Source organism: Alternaria conjuncta, assembly GCF_024043145.1.
Source record: "Alternaria conjuncta strain BMP 0040 chromosome Unknown scaffold_2, whole genome shotgun sequence".
Classification (NCBI taxonomy): Eukaryota; Fungi; Ascomycota; class Dothideomycetes; order Pleosporales; family Pleosporaceae; genus Alternaria; species Alternaria conjuncta.
The window spans coordinates 1,001,019-1,020,977 of NW_026250091.1; the positions used below are offsets into that span (position 1 = coordinate 1,001,019).

General features: G+C 55.9%; 5 protein-coding genes across 5 annotated transcripts; 3 read left to right on the plus strand and 2 right to left on the minus strand.

Annotated features, from left to right (window-relative positions):
- Positions 1-367: 367 nt before the first annotated feature.
- On the plus strand, positions 368-4,334 carry J4E85_001444 (uncharacterized protein; the record flags this gene model as incomplete). The annotated part of the gene is made up of 4 exons (XM_051465730.1): positions 368-1,343; positions 1,388-1,459; positions 1,506-1,724; positions 1,771-4,334. 4 exons carry the CDS (start codon positions 368-370, stop codon positions 4,332-4,334), a joined length of 3,831 nt encoding a protein of 1,276 aa, XP_051330287.1.
- A 1,615-nt stretch (positions 4,335-5,949) lies between these two features.
- On the minus strand, positions 5,950-9,382 carry TIF32 (eukaryotic translation initiation factor 3 subunit A; the record flags this gene model as incomplete). Its single annotated transcript, XM_051465731.1, has 4 exons — positions 5,950-6,589; positions 6,638-9,009; positions 9,061-9,289; positions 9,345-9,382. The coding sequence occupies 4 exons, from the start codon at positions 9,380-9,382 to the stop codon at positions 5,950-5,952; spliced, it is 3,279 nt and encodes a 1,092-aa protein (XP_051330288.1).
- Positions 9,383-10,131: 749 nt separating this feature from the next.
- On the plus strand, positions 10,132-10,527 carry GNG1 (Guanine nucleotide-binding protein subunit gamma; the record flags this gene model as incomplete). Its single annotated transcript, XM_051465732.1, has 3 exons — positions 10,132-10,292; positions 10,353-10,413; positions 10,465-10,527. 3 exons carry the CDS (start codon positions 10,132-10,134, stop codon positions 10,525-10,527), a joined length of 285 nt encoding a protein of 94 aa, XP_051330289.1.
- Positions 10,528-11,899: 1,372 nt separating this feature from the next.
- On the plus strand, positions 11,900-14,011 carry J4E85_001447 (uncharacterized protein; the record flags this gene model as incomplete). The annotated part of the gene is made up of 3 exons (XM_051465733.1): positions 11,900-12,418; positions 12,466-13,465; positions 13,515-14,011. 3 exons carry the CDS (start codon positions 11,900-11,902, stop codon positions 14,009-14,011), a joined length of 2,016 nt encoding a protein of 671 aa, XP_051330290.1.
- An 824-nt stretch (positions 14,012-14,835) lies between these two features.
- On the minus strand, positions 14,836-19,631 carry J4E85_001448 (uncharacterized protein; the record flags this gene model as incomplete). Its single annotated transcript, XM_051465734.1, has 3 exons — positions 14,836-17,368; positions 17,415-17,713; positions 17,763-19,631. 3 exons carry the CDS (start codon positions 19,629-19,631, stop codon positions 14,836-14,838), a joined length of 4,701 nt encoding a protein of 1,566 aa, XP_051330291.1.
- Positions 19,632-19,959: the final 328 nt, after the last annotated feature.

Consider the following 19,959-nt stretch of genomic DNA (forward strand, 5'->3'; position numbering starts at 1 on the left):
CACAGACTGTCGACCTCGTCCTCTGCACCGCTCCGCCCGCCGTCTGCAGTGCCTCGATTCCCGTCTGCGTCTGCATCCCGCCATTGTTTAGCGCTGACCGGCGGAACCACAGTCGACGCCGGATCCCTAGCACCTTCGCAGCGACGAGTGCGGACCAGGCTCTCACGGCAGGGGTTCACGCACCACCCTCTCACGACGCCGAATTCCGAGTACGCCCTCACCGCGGGCTCCTTTGCTCCAGCCCTCTGCCTTCACCTGCTCTGGAAGCATCTCTCTCTGCTCCCGCCCACGGCCCTAGCCCCCGAGCCGCCGCCGCCCCTCCGCGAGCACCGCCATTGCCATAGCCAGTGAGCGCCCACTAAAGTTTATGAGCGACCGCCGCCACAACAACCCACAATATCTCTACCTCCAACATCCCCAGCTCATTCATTCCGACCCTCGCCGGACCAAACCCTCCTCGCCCGCCCTCGCTGCCCCCGCCTACTCCCCCCTGCCGCTCCCTCGACACCCACTGCACCCGCACATCCACTACGCCCACGTGCCGCCCCAGCTGCTGCTGCACCCCTTCCTGCAGCTCGCGCGTATCGACGAAGTGCATCCATCCGCCTCGCACACGCCCTTCCCCGCCGTAATTGTGTCTCCCCACTCGCTGAGCCCGCCGCCCCAGCGGGACTCAGGCCGCACCCTCTCCAAGAAGCCTCCCGTCAAGACGGCCCAGGCGCACAACAATACCACAGATGGGAATAAGGCTACACAGCGTAGCGTGCCCACCAGCGCGCCCACGATGACATCAAACCGTCTGCCAAATATGTCGAGCAAACGGGAAGAGGCGGGCGCCCAGACGCGCGCCCAGCGCCCGTCCATCGTCTCGCAGCACTCCAACTCCGTCCCCTCGACGCCCCTGCAGGTCGCCCGCAAATACACAACGCGCTCACGCTCCCCGTCGCCAAACGGCGGACTGGGCAGCCATTCGCCACGCTCCGTCTCGTCCGAAGCAAACGGCACCATGCCCACGCTGAGACCCGCGCGCCCATTCAAGTGCAGATTCGAGACCAACGTCGGTATGCTGGGCCGGAGACGCATGCCCTACCAATCAGACGAGATACTCGAAAGAGCCCAAGAGGAGCCCAAGAAGAGTCTGGATCCCCACGAGGATGACAAGTTGAGCGGAGACATGCGAGAGCTATACGACCGGTTAGAGCCGAAACAGGAAGACACCCACATCCGAGAACGCTTCATAAAGAAGATGCAGGGCATACTCGAAACCGAGTTCCCAGGCACCAAGATCATGGTCCACGTCTTTGGCTCCTCTGGCAACATGTTGTGGACTTCCGAAAGCGATGGTATGTTCCAACCCGCATCAAAAGGCCCGCACTAACATGGACAGTCGACATTTGCATTCAAACGCCCATGAAAAGGCTCGAAGAAATGCACCCCCTGGCTGAGGCCTTGGACAAACGTACGTTGCTACCATGATTCAGCTTGACTTAGACTAATCTCCCTAGACGGCATGGAACGTGTGGTATGCATACCAGCAGCCAAAGTGCGGATTGTAAAAGTTTGGGACCCTGAGCTGCAAATCTCCTGCGACATCAATGTGAACAACGTCGCCGCAATCGAGAACACGCGCATGATCAAGACATACATCCAGCTCGACGATCGTGTTCGACCGCTCGCTATGATAATCAAGCACTGGACAAAGCGCCGGATCCTCAACGATGCTGGTCAGTCTGCCGCATACCCGTCTCCTCCTAATCTAACATCGCTCAGGCATTGGTGGCACAATTAGCTCGTATACATGGATATGCTTGATCCTCAATTTCCTCCAGACCCGGGATCCACCGGTCCTCCCTACCCTGCATGACCTTCCCGATCGAGCGTTAGACGAGACAACCGGCCAGCCTTCATTATCGAGTTTCGCCGACGACGTCGACAGATTGAGAGGCTACGGAGATGACAATAAGGAAAGCTTGGGCCAGTTGCTATTCCATTTCTTCCGTCTTTATGGTCACGAAATCGACTATGAGAAAGAAACGATATCAGTACGTCAAGGCAAACGGATACCGAGAGAGGAGAAGGGGTGGCATCCTGGCGGTGGCCAGAAGGAAGGTGTCAATCGCCTCTGTGTAGAGGAGCCTTTCAATACCGATCGAAACCTTGGAAATTCCGCGGACGATTATGCATGGCGGGGCATACACCTGGAGCTCCGCCGCGCTTTCGACCTCCTTGCAGATGGCCAGCAGCTTGACAAAGCTTGCGAGCAATTTGAGTATCCGCCAGAAGAGAAGTCTAACGCGATCTTCAAGAAGCCGCAATCCCAGAAAGCCATCATTACCTCCAGCGTTCCGAACCGGAACGGACGAGGTGGCCCGAATTCGAGAGGAGGTAGAGGCGGCTTCAACCTAAAAGGCCAGCATGGAGGCAGTAGACGATCTTCCGGCAGCTCCAACTACGGTCAGGGCCGACCACCGTTTCTGCATAGTCCACCTATTCCAGCGAGTGCTGGTCCAGAATACTTCAACTTTCCCCGAGGAATTCATGACCAGCTACATGACCAGCTGTATCAACAGTACCAGATGTTGGAAATGCAATCGAACTCTCTACGTGCTCAGCTTGCTGCTCAGCAACACGCTCAGCAAGCACATCAAGTGCGAGCCGCGCAGATGCACGCTCACGCCGTTGCCCAAGCACAAGCGCAGGGCAGAGCGTCTAACAGCACAAACGGATCGCCGCAGAAGTCGCCCTATGTGAATGGTCGACAAAGTCCTCGTTTGGCTGAGCGTGGGATACCGCCAAGCGCTCTTCCTCAGGGCTTCCTATACCATTATCCTGGCTTTTTTACTGCTCCCCAATCGGATCCCACTGGCTCCCAAGATGGGTCTCGAACCAATCCTTCTTCGCCATCTTTGAGCAACAGCATACCTGGTGTACACCGAGGAGTGCATCGCGCTTCGAATGCGAGCGAAACAAGTTCCCTTCGTTCGCATTCGCAGCCTCCTCGCAGTGCGGGACAACAGCCTATCATCGTGGGATATCCACCCGTACCCCAACTCGTTGATTCTGGAAGCTTTGCTGGCTATCCTATCGCACGATCTTCGCAGGATCTCTTGAGGCCGCAGATGACGTCGGATATTCCCACAAAACCAAATCTATCACAGCCGGAGTCGATTCCATCTTCCGATACCAGTTCGCCTAAGGAATATGTTGGCTATTATGTTGAGCCACAAGTACGCCCGCGACAAGAGTACTCTGTCCCATTGATTCCGTCATTTAGCGAACTGGCTCAGCGTCGCCGACGCGTATCGCCAGAGATCACGCAGCCGCTCCTGAACACTGCGTTACGTCGAGTGACACGGTCTCCTTCTCCGCTCGGACATATGCGAAGCTACTCTACTGGCGTGAGTCAGCCGAATGAGGTGGCCACCCCTGAGCTGCGGAAATCACGTATCGACTCCGTCCGTCCACCTGTCGACAACGGTCCAGTCATTGTCAATGGCTCATTTCCAAGCCAGCCTCGTCACAGGAGCGACACGGTCGAAACTGTACCACCGGATATGCCATCTCAAGCTTCACTTGGGCTCTACGCAAATGACCAGGCCATACATCAGATCCAGCAACTCCAAGCACGTCAGCAACTGGTTCTCCAAGAGATGGAGAGACAGAAAGCAGTGCAAAACATGGGGCCTCCCATTGTTAATGGCTCCATGAATGGCAACCCACCGATGGAGACAAACGGCTTGACCCTCCCTGGCGAAGGCCAGCCATCATTTCCCACGTTTAGTGAAGGCTGGGTGAATTACGAGACCACAAATGGCCATCAAAGCGACCGTAGCGACGACATCTCACCAACTCGCACTGTTCCTCACCAGTGGGGTACCCCGACTTACACTAACGGTCTGCCTCCCCTGGAAACTTCAAACGCGCAGCGAGCACACCCTCAAGAGATCAAATCTGCAACCATACCACTGCTGTCTCCCGTATTTGAGACGCGTACGCCTTCCCCTACCGCCAATAGGTCGCCTGAGTCGAGCAAGCTTGTCAATGGTAACAACGGTCACAAGTCGCAGGCGAAGTCAAACAATCAGCAACATCGGCGTGCGTCGCTCACAGGTGCACCAAATGGTAACACCAAGGAGAACCGCAACGGGCAGCAGCAGAAGAGCATTTCAAGCAACGAGAGGATGAACAAGTCGAATGCAGCGGGGAACAGTCCCAACTCTTGGCAACAACAGCAACCCCGTAAGAAGGGAAAGAACAAGAAGACAAGGGCGTCGGACCAGAAGGCATCGGGGGAGCCACTGCCCGTCAATGCTGCGGATCGCAAGGGTGGCTAGATGTTTGCATTTGCCATTGATGCGGAATTACACATATTGCTATCCGATGGCTACCCACCATGTGCTTTTGGATACTTGGAATACATCACAAAATTGTGCTTGAACATCGAGCAACGCAGGATCCGCTTGTAAGTCATATTGGGGGTTGGCGGAGCAGGCCAAGCTTTACGATGCCACCACGAGCATGCAAAAGGCGAGACGCCATAGGAACAAAAAGGAAGGAAAAAACGCAGGAAAACACCCGTCGGTCGTTTTACTCACCGAAAACATGTCGCTGACTTTCGTGTCATAATCAGCGGCGCGAACCACGCGCTCGCGCAAAGCGCTCTGTGCTTCTTCCCATTTGCTCGGCGTTATTGCTCTTGCTACGCGCGACACGTGCATGTTATCGCATCACCTTGGAGTTCTGTTTTCTTTGTACCTGTTTTCTTTGTTCCATCAGCGGCGCGGCGGTGTTCTCGGTTCAAACGGAATATCTCGGTACGCCACCAAAGCGTTGTTTTGTTCCCCTCTTTTCGGTCTCCTCTTGGCTCGCCAGTGTGCGGAACTCGAACCATGGGCTGGCTCATTTGCGATGTTTGTTACTGGTTAACCAAATGGACATTGAAAGGAATTGAGTTATGTATAGATAAAAGATGAGCGGATTTGACCCTATTGGCTTGGCTTGTACAAGGCTGGGGCTCTCTGGGATGAGGTAGCGAAATGATAAGTTTACAAAGTCAATTCTTGATATCATGCGAGTCGTCTTGTGGCGTGTGGGGTTGGAGGAGGGATAATGTAGAGGGCAAGATGGCTTCGATGTTGACTTTGCGGCCTATAACGATGGTTGGTGATGGTCTAGTACTACGTTTTCGCCCCACCCCAAACATTACAACTGTCTCTGCGCGTTCGCTGCGAGAGTTATGATGCTCTCAGCCCTCATACAGATGACAGTATACATATACATCCAAATTCGCATCTCGGCGGGCGCTAGCTGTAGGAACAGGCATTGACATTGTTCACCGTTTCTATTCACTTCTAGCTTCCTCAGTCCATGTCGTTACACATTCTCGACGGAATGTTCTGCCGCTCTATGGTAGAAGCAAGCACGAATATTGAACACATCAATATCAAATAAAGTTATGTATCCTTGCGCAATCGAGGACATTTTACAGGTCGGGGAAGTGTATATTGTGTTCTGTGGATGGCGTGAATATGCTGCATGTCTGTCGTGTGTGTAGGGTCGTTCTTGAGATGGAATTGATCAATGCCAGGTGTAGAGATGATTGCAGATGGACATATGTGGATGAGTAGTGTCGTTGCTGAGGTTGATACGCAGGATCCAAGCTAACGTCTAGAGGGTGGCCTCTCGAATAGGAACATACCTTGCTGATGGCATAACCACTCAACACACATGTCATGAGCAAACAAGACGCGGACCCAAACTCTGGAACAATCGGAAATGCATTTATGAAGAAGACTACATACCGTAGGCGCAGGTTCCTTACCGCCCAGCTCTAAGAAGAAGCACAAACTCCCCTACGCTATCATGTCCTTCCTATACCCGCAGTTGATCATGTCGTCAATCGTAGGAAGCGTAGAGAGGAAACGAACGCCTTGCTTTTAATGTCGTACTCTACTGCCTGTCCCTCAAATGACGAGGGACGTACTTCCCACCAGCCGGTGCTTGCGCAGGAGGCCTAGACTCACGCTCGCCGTCACCCTCACGGGCTGGTGCACTGCTGCGGACACCAGGGGCGACATAGCCACCGGCGTTGGCAGGCGATGCCTTCCTGTCCGAACCCCATCGGTCTCCTCCGCGAGCAGCCTCGAATCGGCCACCAGTAACAGGAGACTCGGTGCGCTCAGGACGCTCGGCACGGGCAGGAGGCGCGCGACCGCTGCCGCTAGCCTCACGCTCGCGCCATCCACCCCCAGGAGCGCCTCCCTGGCGGAGTGCTGGTGGGACGTACCCGCTCCTCTTGGGGGCTTCGGTCTCAGGAGCTGGTGAAGCAGCTGCCGGTGCGGGCGCTGGAGATGAGCTGGCAGGGGGAGGAGTTTGTCCCGCGGCCTTCATGGCCTCACGCTCTCGCCAGCTGGGCTTGCCGCCAGGGAGGGCGATCTTTGGTGGGCCAGAAGCCGAAGAAGACTCCGCAGCTGGCTCGCGAGAGAACGTTCGGTCCGGAACAGCACGGGCGGCACCGGCACCAGCTTTCCGCTTGGCCATGGCCTCTTCCTCGCGCTGAGCTTGAAGACGCGCTTGCTCCATAGCGGCACTGCAAATTGTTAGTGTATGGTTGTGGAGATCCACGGGTACTACTGACGCTCGCTCTTCCTCCCTCTGTGCCTTAATCTCCGCCAATCTCGCGCGCTTCTCCTCATCAGCTTTGGCCTTGGCCTCCGCTTCCTCCCGCTCGCGCTCTTCCTCCTCTCGCTGGCGACGTTCGGCCTCCTCGCGTTCCTTCTTCTCCCTAGCGATACGCTCCTTGACCTCCTTGACACGTGCGGCCTTCTTGCTCTCGAGCTCCTTCTGTGCAATCTTCTGTCGCTTCTCGAACTCAGCCTTGCGTTGTTCCTTGACGGTCTTGACGAAGGTCTGGTATGGGGAAACCAGCCTTGACAGACGATGCTTGAGTTCGACGTCTGCCTTGTGCCTCTCTTCTGACTCTTTCAGTTCCTCAGCCTTGGCCTTCTCATATGCTGCGAGATCTTCTTCCTGCTGCTTCTCGTAGTCAGTCTTGAGATGCTTAATCTCTTCCTTGCGGTAGGCTCGCTCCAAATGATCGATACGCTTGCCGGCAATGCGGAGTTGCTCGCCGAGCTGGCTCTTCTCCCTCTCAAGAGCTTGAAGCTTCAAGAAGCGTATTCTCTGGGAATCGAGATCGTCAAGATCCTCAGGAAGCTCAATGTCGACCTTGGTAGTCGCCTTGAGCTCTTTGATTTGCTTCTCCATCTCCTCACGTTGGATGCGCTTCTGTTCAGCTTTGATGCGCTGTTCAGCACGTTGCTTCTGCTCTTCGGCCAGGCGTCGAGCTTCCTCATCCTTGATCTGTTGTTGGCGAATGAGCCTCTTGGTCTGCTCTTCATTCTCCTTGGCCTGTTGAGCCTTGAGCGCAGCCTCCTTCTTTTGGGAGATAATGTCGCGGCGGGTGAGTATCTCTTGATGCTCCTTCTCGGCGCCTTCCTTGGCTCGTGCAAGAGCGGCCTCCTTATTGCGCTGCCGTTCCGAGTTGAACGAAGGATCGACGTATTGGCAAGTGACAAAGAGTGATTTAGCGAGACGAGTGAGCTGAGATCGGACAATCTCAGCTGGGGTGCTCTGCAGACGCTGAACAGAGCGAGACTCAGTTTCGGCTGATCCGGCACCTGAACCGGGGTGCATAGCTTTAGCCGAGGAGAAGACGTCAGAATCGAAGGTGAGCACACCAGTAGCATGGTCGGTGCGGATGGCAAGGTCTCCCTTCTTGCATCCGTTCATGATAAACTTCTCAATGGTACCGGCGCTGACGTGGAACGGCTCAGGGAACTGGGCGAGGCCAAGCACGAACTTGATCTCAACAGAATCGTAGACTTGAGACAGTTGCTGGAACAGGCGGGTAAGGATGACCTGCTGGAGCGGGCCAACGTACTTTTCCATTCCCTCATCAGCACCAATCTGAGACAAGATTGGGGAGATCTTCTTGCAAATGGAGAGGGGATGGAAATCGACCTCGAGGATATTGTAAAGATCGCGAATTTCAGGGCGGGCACGCTTGAGCAGACCCTTGCTGAGAGCATCCTTGAAGAGAATGGCACGGGTGGGAGCCTGGGACATGCCGAGTAAGTTGGTGAGGCGTGAATTCTTGTTCTTCCTTGCCTCGTCAACGTCAACGAGAGCACCGCGGGAGCGGGAAGTGCTGATGACAGGGATGGCGAGAGCAGAGAGGAGTACAAAAGAAGCAGCCTTGGTCATGTCGGCTTCCGTGACAGCAGGGTTATCCTTCTTGGGGCTCTGGCCAGATGCAACGGCTGCAGCGGACTGGCGAAGGAGGTTGTAGTATCGACTGTAGGCGGCAGCGTGGAAGAGGTAGTTCTCGCTGACCAAGAAGATGCGAGTAAGCTTCTCGAAGTAGTTGGCCATCATGATGTTCTTGGCTGGGCGCTTGCTCAAGCTGAGCAGTGTGTGGATGTCCTCGACGCTGCGGAAGGCCTCCTGCCACAGCTCAAGCTCAACGGCCACGTTCAGCTGCTGGAAGCGGGTGTCTAGATGGCGCTGTAGGGTGTCTGGATCAGACAGGTTGATAGCGTGCATCTGAGAGGAGAACTTGGCGGCATTCTGCAAATGGTTGCGGAGCAGCTCACAGAGACGACGGAACTCGGTCTTGCGGGCGTACTTGGAGCAGAACTGGAAGGCCTGGTGGGCGGTCGACTGGTACATGAGCTCGAGGCGGGCGTTGTTCTTGAAGATGTCCAGGACGGTTCGGTAGGTCTCCCACAGGAACTTGAGCCATGGTGTTACAATGGCACGGTCGGTGCGGTCGCGCGATTGCTCGCCAGAGACGGTGGAGAGGAGGATCGACTCGGGCGTCTCGGTGGCCTCTAGATCGTCGACGTTCTTGTCGTCAGAGGGCTCGAGCGAGGACTGAACCTCGTCTGCCTTGGCCTGGGCCTCTGTGACCTTTTGCTCGGCGAGTTCGATGAAGCGCTTGAAGACAGTCTATGGCGGGTTAGTGCCAGCCGACGACAACGCCTTGGGCGGGTGTCCTACCTCGATGGTGCCAACGTTGGTGTTCTGGGCGGTGTTCTTGTACTGGTAGAGACCGTCCTTGGCCAGCTTGCCCTTGCGTAGGTCGACACAGAGCTCGACAAAGAGGATCATGACAGGCTCGAGCGAGGCGATGGGGCTGTTGCGGGTGCGCTTCGAGGTGACATGTTCGTGGAGTAGCTGGAGGGCAGCCTGCTGCTGCTCGACTCCGATGAGTTCTTGGGCACGTTTCCTGGAGCGTGTCAGTGGTGGTGCGGCCTAGAGGGCTTGTTCGAGGCGGGGCGCACAGTGTGTTCTCCGGCTTGGAGTGCGGTGGAGGCGCCATGCTGGGCAAGTTGAGGTCGCGGATCCAACTGCACGAGTCGGATGGGCTTTATAGCAGGCAGGCGACGCAGCGGAGGGCTTGGGGTTGAGATATGGGTGGGCGGGTCTCACACGGCGACGGAGTCAGGTCTGCAAAATGGTTGTGGTAGGCCTTAGTAAGCGAGCGGGCGAGGTATTCCCAGGCGCCGGCAGGTTCGCGCCCGACTCCCCGCAGATGCACGCGGCTGCCAGACGTCGGAGGCGCGCTGGGGCGTCTGAGTGAATGACGGCTACGGTGCGGTCGCAGGCAGTCACTCTGTCGCATGCAACGCGCACCTCGAGTCACGGGATTCCTCTTGGGTCGACGACACGATGGCGAGAGATTGGCTGTGGCGGCGGGCGAGGACAAAGCGCTCGTTAAACCCAATATGGCGCTATACCGCAAGCGTTGGGGCCCGACGAACAGACCCATCAAGGGGAGGGCCCTCATCTTCCAACCACCTCTCCTGGTTCCCGTGCTTCACCTGTCGCCCATCTCAGCAACTCGTCGTCAACGCCCTCGCAGCAGCCTTGCTCTCGCGCTGATACTCGGCGGCAGGCTCACCCGGCTGGCCGTCCTTCGCTCCTTACTCTCCCTTCACCAGCTCACCCTGTCCGCGCCGCACGCCCGACACGCCCAAGTCACGTCGCACCACGACGCACCCCCCATAATACCATCAACCCCAACGCCCCTCGCACCCCCATAATACTCACACGCGCCCCATGCCCGTCATGATGGCTCAAGCACCCTACGAGATACGGACGGGCGGCGACGGCAAGAGCAAGAAGCAGAGCATGGCCGAGCTCAAGCTGCGACGTCTGACCGAACTCAACCAGCGCCTGCGCGAGGACCTCGAGCGCCGCAGGATACCCGTATCGGAAGCCGCGTTAGAGTACGTTTAGGACCAAGTCGCCGTGCCCCGACGAACAAGACGGCTAACAGGCACCCGCAGTCTCATTGCATTCACGGATAAAGAACCCAAAGATTGGATGGTACCGTCACGATGGGGAACGGTCAGTACTCGCACGCAAGCTGTTCGGCTCACTCGACTAACGCACGCCCAGATTGACAAGCGCGACGACCCCTACGCGCCACAACAGAGCAACGGCTGCTGCATCGTAATGTAAACGACGAAGAAGATGCAGGTGGTCATGTCCTTTACCGGCGTTCTGCGGGGCCCTTTTACGGCAGAGCCTGTTTTCTTTTACCCTTTAGGAGGAAGTTGATTAATACCCAAGGACCCGGAGTGGCCCAGTCTCGCGCAGTCGTCCTGGGAGCGAGGCCACCAGACGGGCCATGTACTTTTCAGCAATGTGTAAATTACTCGGATGCGGAGCTCGCTGCAGTTGATGTTTGCAGCGCAGCGGGGATTTCTGCATTTTCTTTTGGTCGGTCACGGCGGCTTTTTAGGTTCTACAATCACGAGACAAAAGCACTCTCATAATTCACTGTCGTCGTCTTTGACATTCCCACATGTGACCAGTGCTTGCCATAGCCAGCCTCGACATGTCGCCGTAGAAACGAGGCCATCTGGACAGGCGGGAACTTGCTGGAAGGGGTAGGTGGCTACATGCTAGGGCAAACGAGATTAACAAGGCGCATCGACATGGCGCGCTCCACCGGCAAACAACCGTAGTCAGTCGCGCTACAGCCCAATCAGCCTGCCGTATAACAAACATGGCTTCGCCCAACCAGACGCCTTCACGTGCAGCTGCAGGACGAGGCAGCCCGAGTCTGCCGTTCGCTCGACCAGCTGGCTGGCGCAGCCATGTCCAATGTACCATGCACTGGCATGGGACGCAAGTCAACAAGGAACGAATGCAAAGGGCAGCTGTCCTCGCCTACGCCTCCCCCGGTGGAGTGCGGGACCGGCACTATTGGCCGACTAGTCTTGTATGCAATCCATCGCTGCAGCTTCGCAGACCCTGAAGCGCGGCCCAGCAGTCGAATCAAGTGAATGACGAGGGCATTGCGCAGTAGCTGTTCTCTTGTCTATGTATGTGTGTGGTGTGCATCCCACGCGCGCGAGTCAAGTCATCTGTGAGCCGCTGGTCAACACCATGCACCCAACTCGACGACCGGGCCAAGGCTGAATGTCATGTGGGCTAGTTGCTGGGTGCTGGCACGGCACCTGATAATAGGCTGAGGACGCGAGGCCAGGTTTTGCAAGCCGCAGTGGGCTATAGCCCGCGCTGCATTCGACGTGCGCGGGCGAACTGCCCCCCCAGCCCAGTCTTATCAAATCACCGTGGGGGCCTACCACCCGGCCTCTTCTCGTGCAGTGCCTCGTCCTGACCCCGACGACACTCTCTTCAGTATCCGCTGGAGAGAGCGACGCCCGAGTCGCAGCCCGCTGCACCCTCGCCAGACGCGAACTTGAGCCGACGCACATGCGAAGCAGACGCAGCAACCCGGTCCCAATCCCGCGCAGCCCCACCCGCCCATCTTCGCAACGCCAATTTTCTCTCTCCCCTCCGCCCAGGGTCCCGCGCCGACGACATGAACAGCTCGACTGCGCAGTCGTGGAGTGCTGCCGAGCACTTCCAAATGGACCCGCCCGCTGAAGACTTTGCCGGCGCTGAATTCATCGACTTCGACAATCTTGACCTGCACTTCAGCATCGATGGGTACAATCACGAAGGACCCGCCTCTAATGGGAACCAACTCGCCGATCTGACCGAGTCGCTCAATGTCCACCATCTCCAGGGCCAGTTTCCCCCGCAACTTCCCCAGGACCACCATCATGGCCCCAACGCCAGACAGCACGCCCAGAATCTGCCTGGCCATGGCTTGTCCCAGTCAGCCAACACTTTCTTCGACTATGGCATGGCCCAGTACAGCCAGGCTGGCACCCCGTCTTTCACCCAGGCCCAGGACCAGATTTACCGCCCACACCAGGGTGTTCCGCCCACGCCAAATAGCATAGAAATGCATGGCGACCCCCATCGCTATCTCCAACAATCAGATCACCACCAGTCGCTGTTCGACCAGAGATACCATATGCGCAAGGACGATGCGGTATGTTGGACTCGGACACTACCACATAATCCCACTGACCCGTATAGACTTTCACCCCACTAGTTTCGCCTGCCGTGACGCCCCACGATACGCGCTTCCAGATTCCCGACTTCACAATGCCCGGAGCCTACTTCAGCCCTCTTACATCCCCTGCCTTGAATGCCCAGAGCCAACAGCATGTGCACCACCAGTCGCAGCACACAACATCCGGGAGCTCGACAGGCCACTCGCCCATCGATGTGGATATGGACATGCTAGGGGAACCTGCCCTGGTGCCACAGGAACAAGGACGCAGGAGTCTACGGAGTACCAACAAAAGGAATGCGCCGCGCACAAACGGCAACGGCCGTGTACGACAGTCCCCTATCGTTAAACCTAACAGGCGGAAAGCAACTGTGTCCTCTCTCATTCCACCCAAGGAGGTGACCGAACTCATGCAGGATGCGCGACTGACACGCCCGTCTGCCAACGGTCTGGATGTGCCAAGGACTCGTGAAAGCTCAGAAACCGATTCTATATCTCCTGAGCCTATGCTGTCGGAGATGCGACCGCCGCCGAAGCCTACTTCTTCAACAGCTTCCCCTGCCATGATGGCCCAGCGCAGCAGCCAGAACGGCACTCCGGCCACTCCTGCATCTCTCATGCGGATACAACCTTCGCCCGATGTCAGTGGCTCCCAAGAAGCACCACCAATGCTGGAGGATCTCACCCTACCAGAGGCATCACTAGACAGACCAGGGCTATCAAGAATCGATACAGCTATCCGGAATGGTGATGGTGACGCCTCTCGTATGTCTGCGCGGAAGACACCCAAGTTGAATCCTCTGAGCACGCCAGGCGCCTCCATGTCGGCCAGACCTAGTCCGATGCTGGACGCCATGTCTACCCCAACGAGTCCAGCCTTCTCTATAACTAATGGCAAGAAGGACCCAAAACTGGCGCGCAACCCCAAGAAGAGGAACAGCGTTAGCTCGAGTCTTGTCAGCCCTGCATTGAGGCCCAAGATCTCACCAAGCATAAAGCCTTTACTACCCGACGGCGGAAGTGGTAAGTACCCCTCAGTATCTGATTTGCTGTCTAATCTAATTTGCAACAGGGGTAACTGACAACACCCACGCCCTTCTCCTAGCATCCAAGTCAAACTACCAGAACATACTTGATGGCACCACCGTCCCCGGAGTCGTCTACCCCACATCACTTTCCACTAACCTCACTTCAAAACGCACATCTCACAAGATCGCCGAGCAAGGCCGCCGAAATCGCATAAATATGGCCCTCCAAGAAATGCAGGCTCTTCTCCCTTCACCGCAGCTTGGTGCTATTCCAGACGCCAAAAGCCCCGATACAAACGCCCAAAACTCCAACAACTCCAAAGCGGCAAAAGTTGAAAGCGCCATCGAATACATCAAGCAGCTGAAACAGGAGGTATCAGAGCGGGACGACTTGATCAGCCGAAAGGACCAAGAGATGGATGCACTGAAAAAAGAGCTCGCTGCGCTGAAGGGGAAAGGATCAGAGGTTTTGACTCCCGGGGCAGCAGCCCAGCTCAAGGCTGAGCCCTCTTCCAGCCCCAACACTGAGAACGAGACTTGACGAGGCACGGTGATGATACGAGTTATCCATCTACCTGATATTGCTCGGCTGAGCATTTGGTAACATCTGCACGCTACGTACGCATCCTGCTTTCTGCACTGCATCAGAAACGACGTAGTCGCCACATGGCAACGTCAGTTCGACGTTTCCATACTGTCGTGACCGTGTTCAGCAACACTCGAGACGGGGCCCATGTTCCACCTTACCGTACATGCTACATTAATTTGGTGGTTATCGGATTCGCGTTGAACTCAAGGGAAAACGTCTAGTCTGGACAAGACGACGTTTGTGACTTGTTCACATGTTAATACCCAAGATCCATACCTTGTGTGTGTTACAATGGCATGCAAATGTTTGTCTGGAAGCAGACAGGATTGTTAGCATACCAATTCATGTGAAAGCATCATGTACTGGTACAACCAGATGTATCAAATATTTGAACCCAATCAATATGTGTGGTGCATCTTAGAAAAACAAAAAACATCAATGCTTCAAGTCTTTCCAACCTCAACGCCCTACTGTATGGCTGCCACAGCAATGCGAATGGCCAAAAAAAATACCCTATATAGTCCCTTAACGCTATATGCAGATGAAAACCGTCCCGCAAAAAACTCCGGTGTAATGCAATGTCATGAGCAGATCATAGCAGTAACCCGGGAAAACGCCTCGCTTCATGCTCTAGAACTGAAAGGTGAAGGTAGTGTGAAGTCCAACAACATAAGAGACAAAAAGCGAACGTGAGAAAACGACATGAACGAAACGAAGGTGTTCTATCCCACGAGAGAACTTGAACATAGAATAAAAGTGGCATGATACTTGTGTACTTACACCTTCCGCGCACCAAAGAGACTTAAGTTGATTGCAGTCTCATTTCCATTCGGGTTACCAGAAGATTCGGCTAGAATTTCCCACCTAGGCTGTACAAAAGGATAGTGCCGTATCTCCCGGTCTTGCCTCATTTGAAGCTTGCCCGGCGCCTGCGCAATCATCTGGCTCTGGCTACTAGATTGGCCTTGACCCGCTGCAGGAGTAGGACGCTGCGAGTAGACGGGCGATGGTTGCATGGCGCGCTGTTGCATTTGCTGCATCTGTTGCATTTGCGACATTTGCTGCAGTGGAGAGGGTGAGGCCTGGCCTGACGGGGTTCTTTGGAGTTGTGCGGGCAGCATCTTGTTCTGCGGGTGCTGGTGGTACTGCTGCTGCGCACGTATCTGTTGAGCCTGTTGAGCCGCTTGCATTTGCTGTTGTCTTTGTTGTTGCTGTTGGAAATAGCGTTGTTGCGGTGTTGCAGAGCCACTCGCAGGTACCTGCGGGCTCTGGTACGGTGATGGCTGATTCTGAAGGGGCGTTGGTGTCGGTGGTTGCGACGATGCCTGGACCAGAGGGGTGTTGACGGGCTTGGCCAGAACAAGCCAGCCGTCGACGGGAGCCGTTACTCCCAGGATGAAGACACAACGCGCATCGCTTGCAAGCCTTGCTCCTTCCAACCGAGTAACGTGGAACCGAACGTCATCCGTTATGTAATCGGCCAAGAACACAGTGACATCAAAGACATGTTCGGTAATCGTAGGATATAGTTCCAAAGACGGATGCATGAGCAAGGCAGCCATGGCACTCATCAAAGCGGTCTGATGTGGATGTGTAGCCTCGGCCAACATGTCCGGTGCATGAGATACTACCAGACGAAGTAGGGCGTTCAACCAAACATAAATCTCTAGAACAGAGAGTCTGTTGTCTTCAAGAGCTTGACTTATGCCTTTGAACCTCTCGACCAAGGCTTGGAGAAGCGCAATCTGTTCCGTAGATGTCGCGCGCTTGTTGGAAGTCAGATCGATGACAGTGAGATATTTTTGTACTACTGCGGGCGAGACCTTCTCTGGTTCCTCTACTTTGACGGTGGATGTCATACACAAAAAGCTAGAGGCATTCAAGATCTCGCGTTCAGCGTGCTGTCGTATTTGGTCGGTGAGAGCAGCGTCCAAGCTCGCAAGTAGCCCTAGTCCTGAAGGTTGATCCTCTTCCACTGCTGTCTTGATGGCACTCAAGAGGGAAGCAGAAAGTACCTCACCGGAGCCTCCCAGCGCGGTTGCACTAGATGAGAACAGCTGCTCGATAGTCGCTTGGCAGATTGGTAAAGACAACTCGCTAGTAAGTGCAAAAACTGCAAGTACCTGCTGTTCGGGGCTCTTGTCGGGCAACCGTAAGTGACCTTTGGGGTCAAGTAGGCTGTCCAACGACGGCTTGAGCAAATGACTCGAGGCATCCCTGTTCAACTTTGACAAGCATCCTGGATCGCCGGCAATGCGATGTTTCAGAACATGCAGCATGGGCTTACTGCGTAGGAACTCTGAGACTTGTCCCTGAGCCTTCTGAGAAGTAATGGTTGAAGCAAGCCCAATCACCTCACTAACACATTGCGTAAAGCACCCTTCGGTTTCCAAGCAGAGCTTTCGTTGCTCCAAGCGGTATCGATATGCATCTTGCGGCGAACAAGACTGAACTAGAGCGTCAGACGGCAGAGTGATCATCATGCCTTTGAGAGCAGTTTGGAGGCCACCTTCAGAAGGATTGGTCTTGAATTTTGCGATGCAAGTTCTGAGTGAATCAAGGAAGGACGCCAAAGGAATACAGCCTGAACCAACAAGTGTAGGCAAGGCTACCCGTAGGGTATCAGTCCTTTGAGCCATCAAGCTCAGAAGCAGCCATTCATTCACGACCATGTCGAAGGTCGGCTCATCGAAGCAGCGCAGCCGATGGAACCATGCATGGTGATTGTTCAAGTGGAAAGAGCCCTTGGCTAGATGTTCCTCTAGGTTGCTGACGATCTTCCTCAGTACTCGTCCCATCATCTGTTGATCCATGCTGGTACCACTCGAAAGTATGCGTTCAATCTCGTCATTGGAAGACGATCCTGTTTGCATGACCTCACCCATGTTGTCGGAGGCTGGTGAACAGGCTACAAGAGAGTTCCTTTGGTTCAGTTGGCTCAAATCATAGTTGAGGAGCTGGGGGAGTTGGCCATCAGCTTGTGCTGTACGAGCTAGACTGGCAAGACTAAGCAGTAATTCGCGATCCGGGAGTCGGACAGTTCGTAGAGCGGCATATCTTGTGGCAATTCTAGCAAACAGTGGGTCAAAGGCACCTATTGCACGAAAGGTTCTGGCGTGGTAGTTGATCGTGTCCGCAGCAGAAGCAAGAACACTGGAGTCCAAGGATGTAGTTGCGACGCCGACAATGTCCGCAAGGATAGCAAGGTCTCCGAATCGCTCAAGGTACGATCTTACAGTGTGAAAGTCCCAGGGCGTTAGAAGAGAGACCGCGGCGGTTTCTTCGACTGAGGAGTCCTTCGTGGGTATGCTGTATAATGTAAGCGAAGTCATGGTTAATTTACGAGAATACTTACTGCGCGCTAACCTCGGCATACTGAGCGACGTGTTGACGCAACCAAATGCCCAGTTCGAGCTTGATCGTCGAACTGAGCTTGTCTAGCTCTTCGTCGTTGAGCTTATTTGTGGTACTGTAGATGCCAAACAAGGTAGGTAAGGTCTGAGATATCATGTGCTCAGCGTAGCCAAGAGCTCGTTGTTCCAATTCGGCGGAGTGTAAGGTTCCACGGAGGAGTGTGCTCCGCAATGTACGGATTTGGTCCGGTAGCCCACTGAGGGGTATCTCGGTGATCAAACGCAACGGCCAGGACTGCGGCTATCGAATAGTTAGAACCAACAGATGGAACTTGTGGGGCATGACTTACTGAAGACAGATCTGTATTGTGACCTGTAGATCCCGTAGCAATAAGCCACTGAAGGTAGCGCCCAGTAGCGAAAGTCTTTGAACGGACCAGTTCAGCAACGATTTTGAAGAGTATATTTGAATCGCCGGTAGCAACCCACGTCATGTCGCGGAGGTGTGAAACTATGCCGTCATATACGTCCGCGCCGAGGTGGTTCCATCGACGAAGTAATCGCGTCGCCAGATAGATCCTGTGTGCTCCTGCTCGGTAATAAGTACATGCCCACTGGAGGAGAACACCGATCAAGCGTGGAGCGTCGGCGATTATCTCCATGCAGTCACAGGACAAGTCCTCAATACGCACTGGCTTGCTGTAGTCTACCGAGTCCAGTACCCGATAGACGCGGCCAGCCGGTGTCTGTGAGGCCGAAGGAACTTTCTTCGGCGATCGCAGGAGCCTAGCGTTCCTCAGCTCGAGCCTCCGGATCGCTTGCATGACATGTGCATGATTCTTCCTTTCAGCGAGATTCCGCAAGAGGGGACAATATCTGGCCCACGCAGTCGGAAGCAGCAGGCAAGCAGGTCGTGTGGCGAGCAAGCGGACAATGGTGTTTTCAAGGTATTGCAAAACGGCGATATAAGGTCGCAGATCCTCAAGTCGATAGATTTTGTCGAGCTGGGTGAGCAATGACTCGGCGAGACGTTTGCCGCGGCGTCGACAGCAGGTTACAGCGGTCCAGTAGTGTGATATGGAAACGACCAGCAGCCAGATAAATAGGCGTTCCGAGGGACAGGTATCCAAGCCATTGACTATCCAGTCGAGAAAGTGGTCGTCGTCGAGCAGATGCTCTTTGTAGAGATGGGTCGCAAGCTGGAGGGCGTAGGTGATGCGGGGTTTCCAATCACCCTGGCCAATGGTACTGATGACGCCGTCTATGAATTGCTCGACCGAACTGGTCCAGCCTCTGCCCCATGTCACGGTACCGGCCTGGCCCTTTCTTTTATGCGCACGCAGCTCGTTGATACCTACGCATTTGGCCAGCCACAGGGCTCTCGGCAGAGGAATGTGCTTGTTCAGACATTGTTCGAGCAGCACTTTGCCAGTGAGGCCGTGCGGTATGGTGCGGCTGAGGCGGCGAAGGCCAATGGTTGGGTTGGCCAAGTCGTGCAGCCACTGCTCGCGGGTCGAGTCTCGCAGGGTCAATCGCGGCGGGGGCTTGAAGGTGTTTGGGGTTTGGAGGCGGCCCGTCTGCTGTCGCTTCTCCAGCACGGCGACGAACAGGGTCGACAGGGTGCTGAGGCCCGACTTGTTCTTGAGGTTGTTGATGAGCGAGGGGCGTGCGGTATTGGACTCGTTCATGATCTGGGGCTTGTTGCTGACGCCTGCCTTGACTAGCGCCTCGGACAGGTTGTCCTCGGGGTTGTTGCCGGTCCATGGAAACAGATCGGCAGCCTTCCCACCGGGAAAATGGACGGGTGGAACGACGACTTCGGGCCCACCGGGTTTGGGCGCGTCTTTGACTCCGGTGCCGCCGGGCAGTATGCGACGCTGGTGCGAAGCGTCTCTCAGGTGCAGGGAGCCCGGGCGTGGGGGCTGGGGCAGGTTGGCGGCCGGCTGGTAGGGAAAGGAGTGCAGGGGCAGCTCGGTGCCGTGGGTCGGGATGGTGGTGTAGAAGAGCGGCGGGCGTCCTCGCGGGGGCGGCCTCGCGGCATCGTGGAGGGCAGTGTGTGCCGGTGGACGGTCGTCCTCTAGGGCCGGGTCGATGCAGTCCGGCTGAAGGAGGGTGTGGGCGGGCTTCGAGGGCCGGCGCTGCACCTGGGACCGAGGAGGCAGGGCGCTGCCACGAGTCTGTAGAGATTCGTGAATCCCCGGGCCAGGTCGAGAAGTCATCGCACACACAGCGGCTTCATCGTTGTATCAGGCGCATGCAGTGGGTGGGCCAAGGGAGCGAGCGACGAGGGCTGCGAGGTCAGGAACCGCGTCGATGGGGCGGCGGCATGTGCGAGCCTCACACGCGGGCAGCAAAGGAGGGACGGCGGTGCGGCTCGGATGGGGCTGATGGACAGAGCGAGGCGTGTCGAGGGAGCGACGGTTGACGTGATGTCTGAGGTTATCTTGGATTGCGAACAGCGGAGTCGATCACCCGGTAATACGATAGAGCGAGCAGGGATCCACGCTACGACGCACTACGACGGGGGCCAGCGCCATGCCGGCCCAG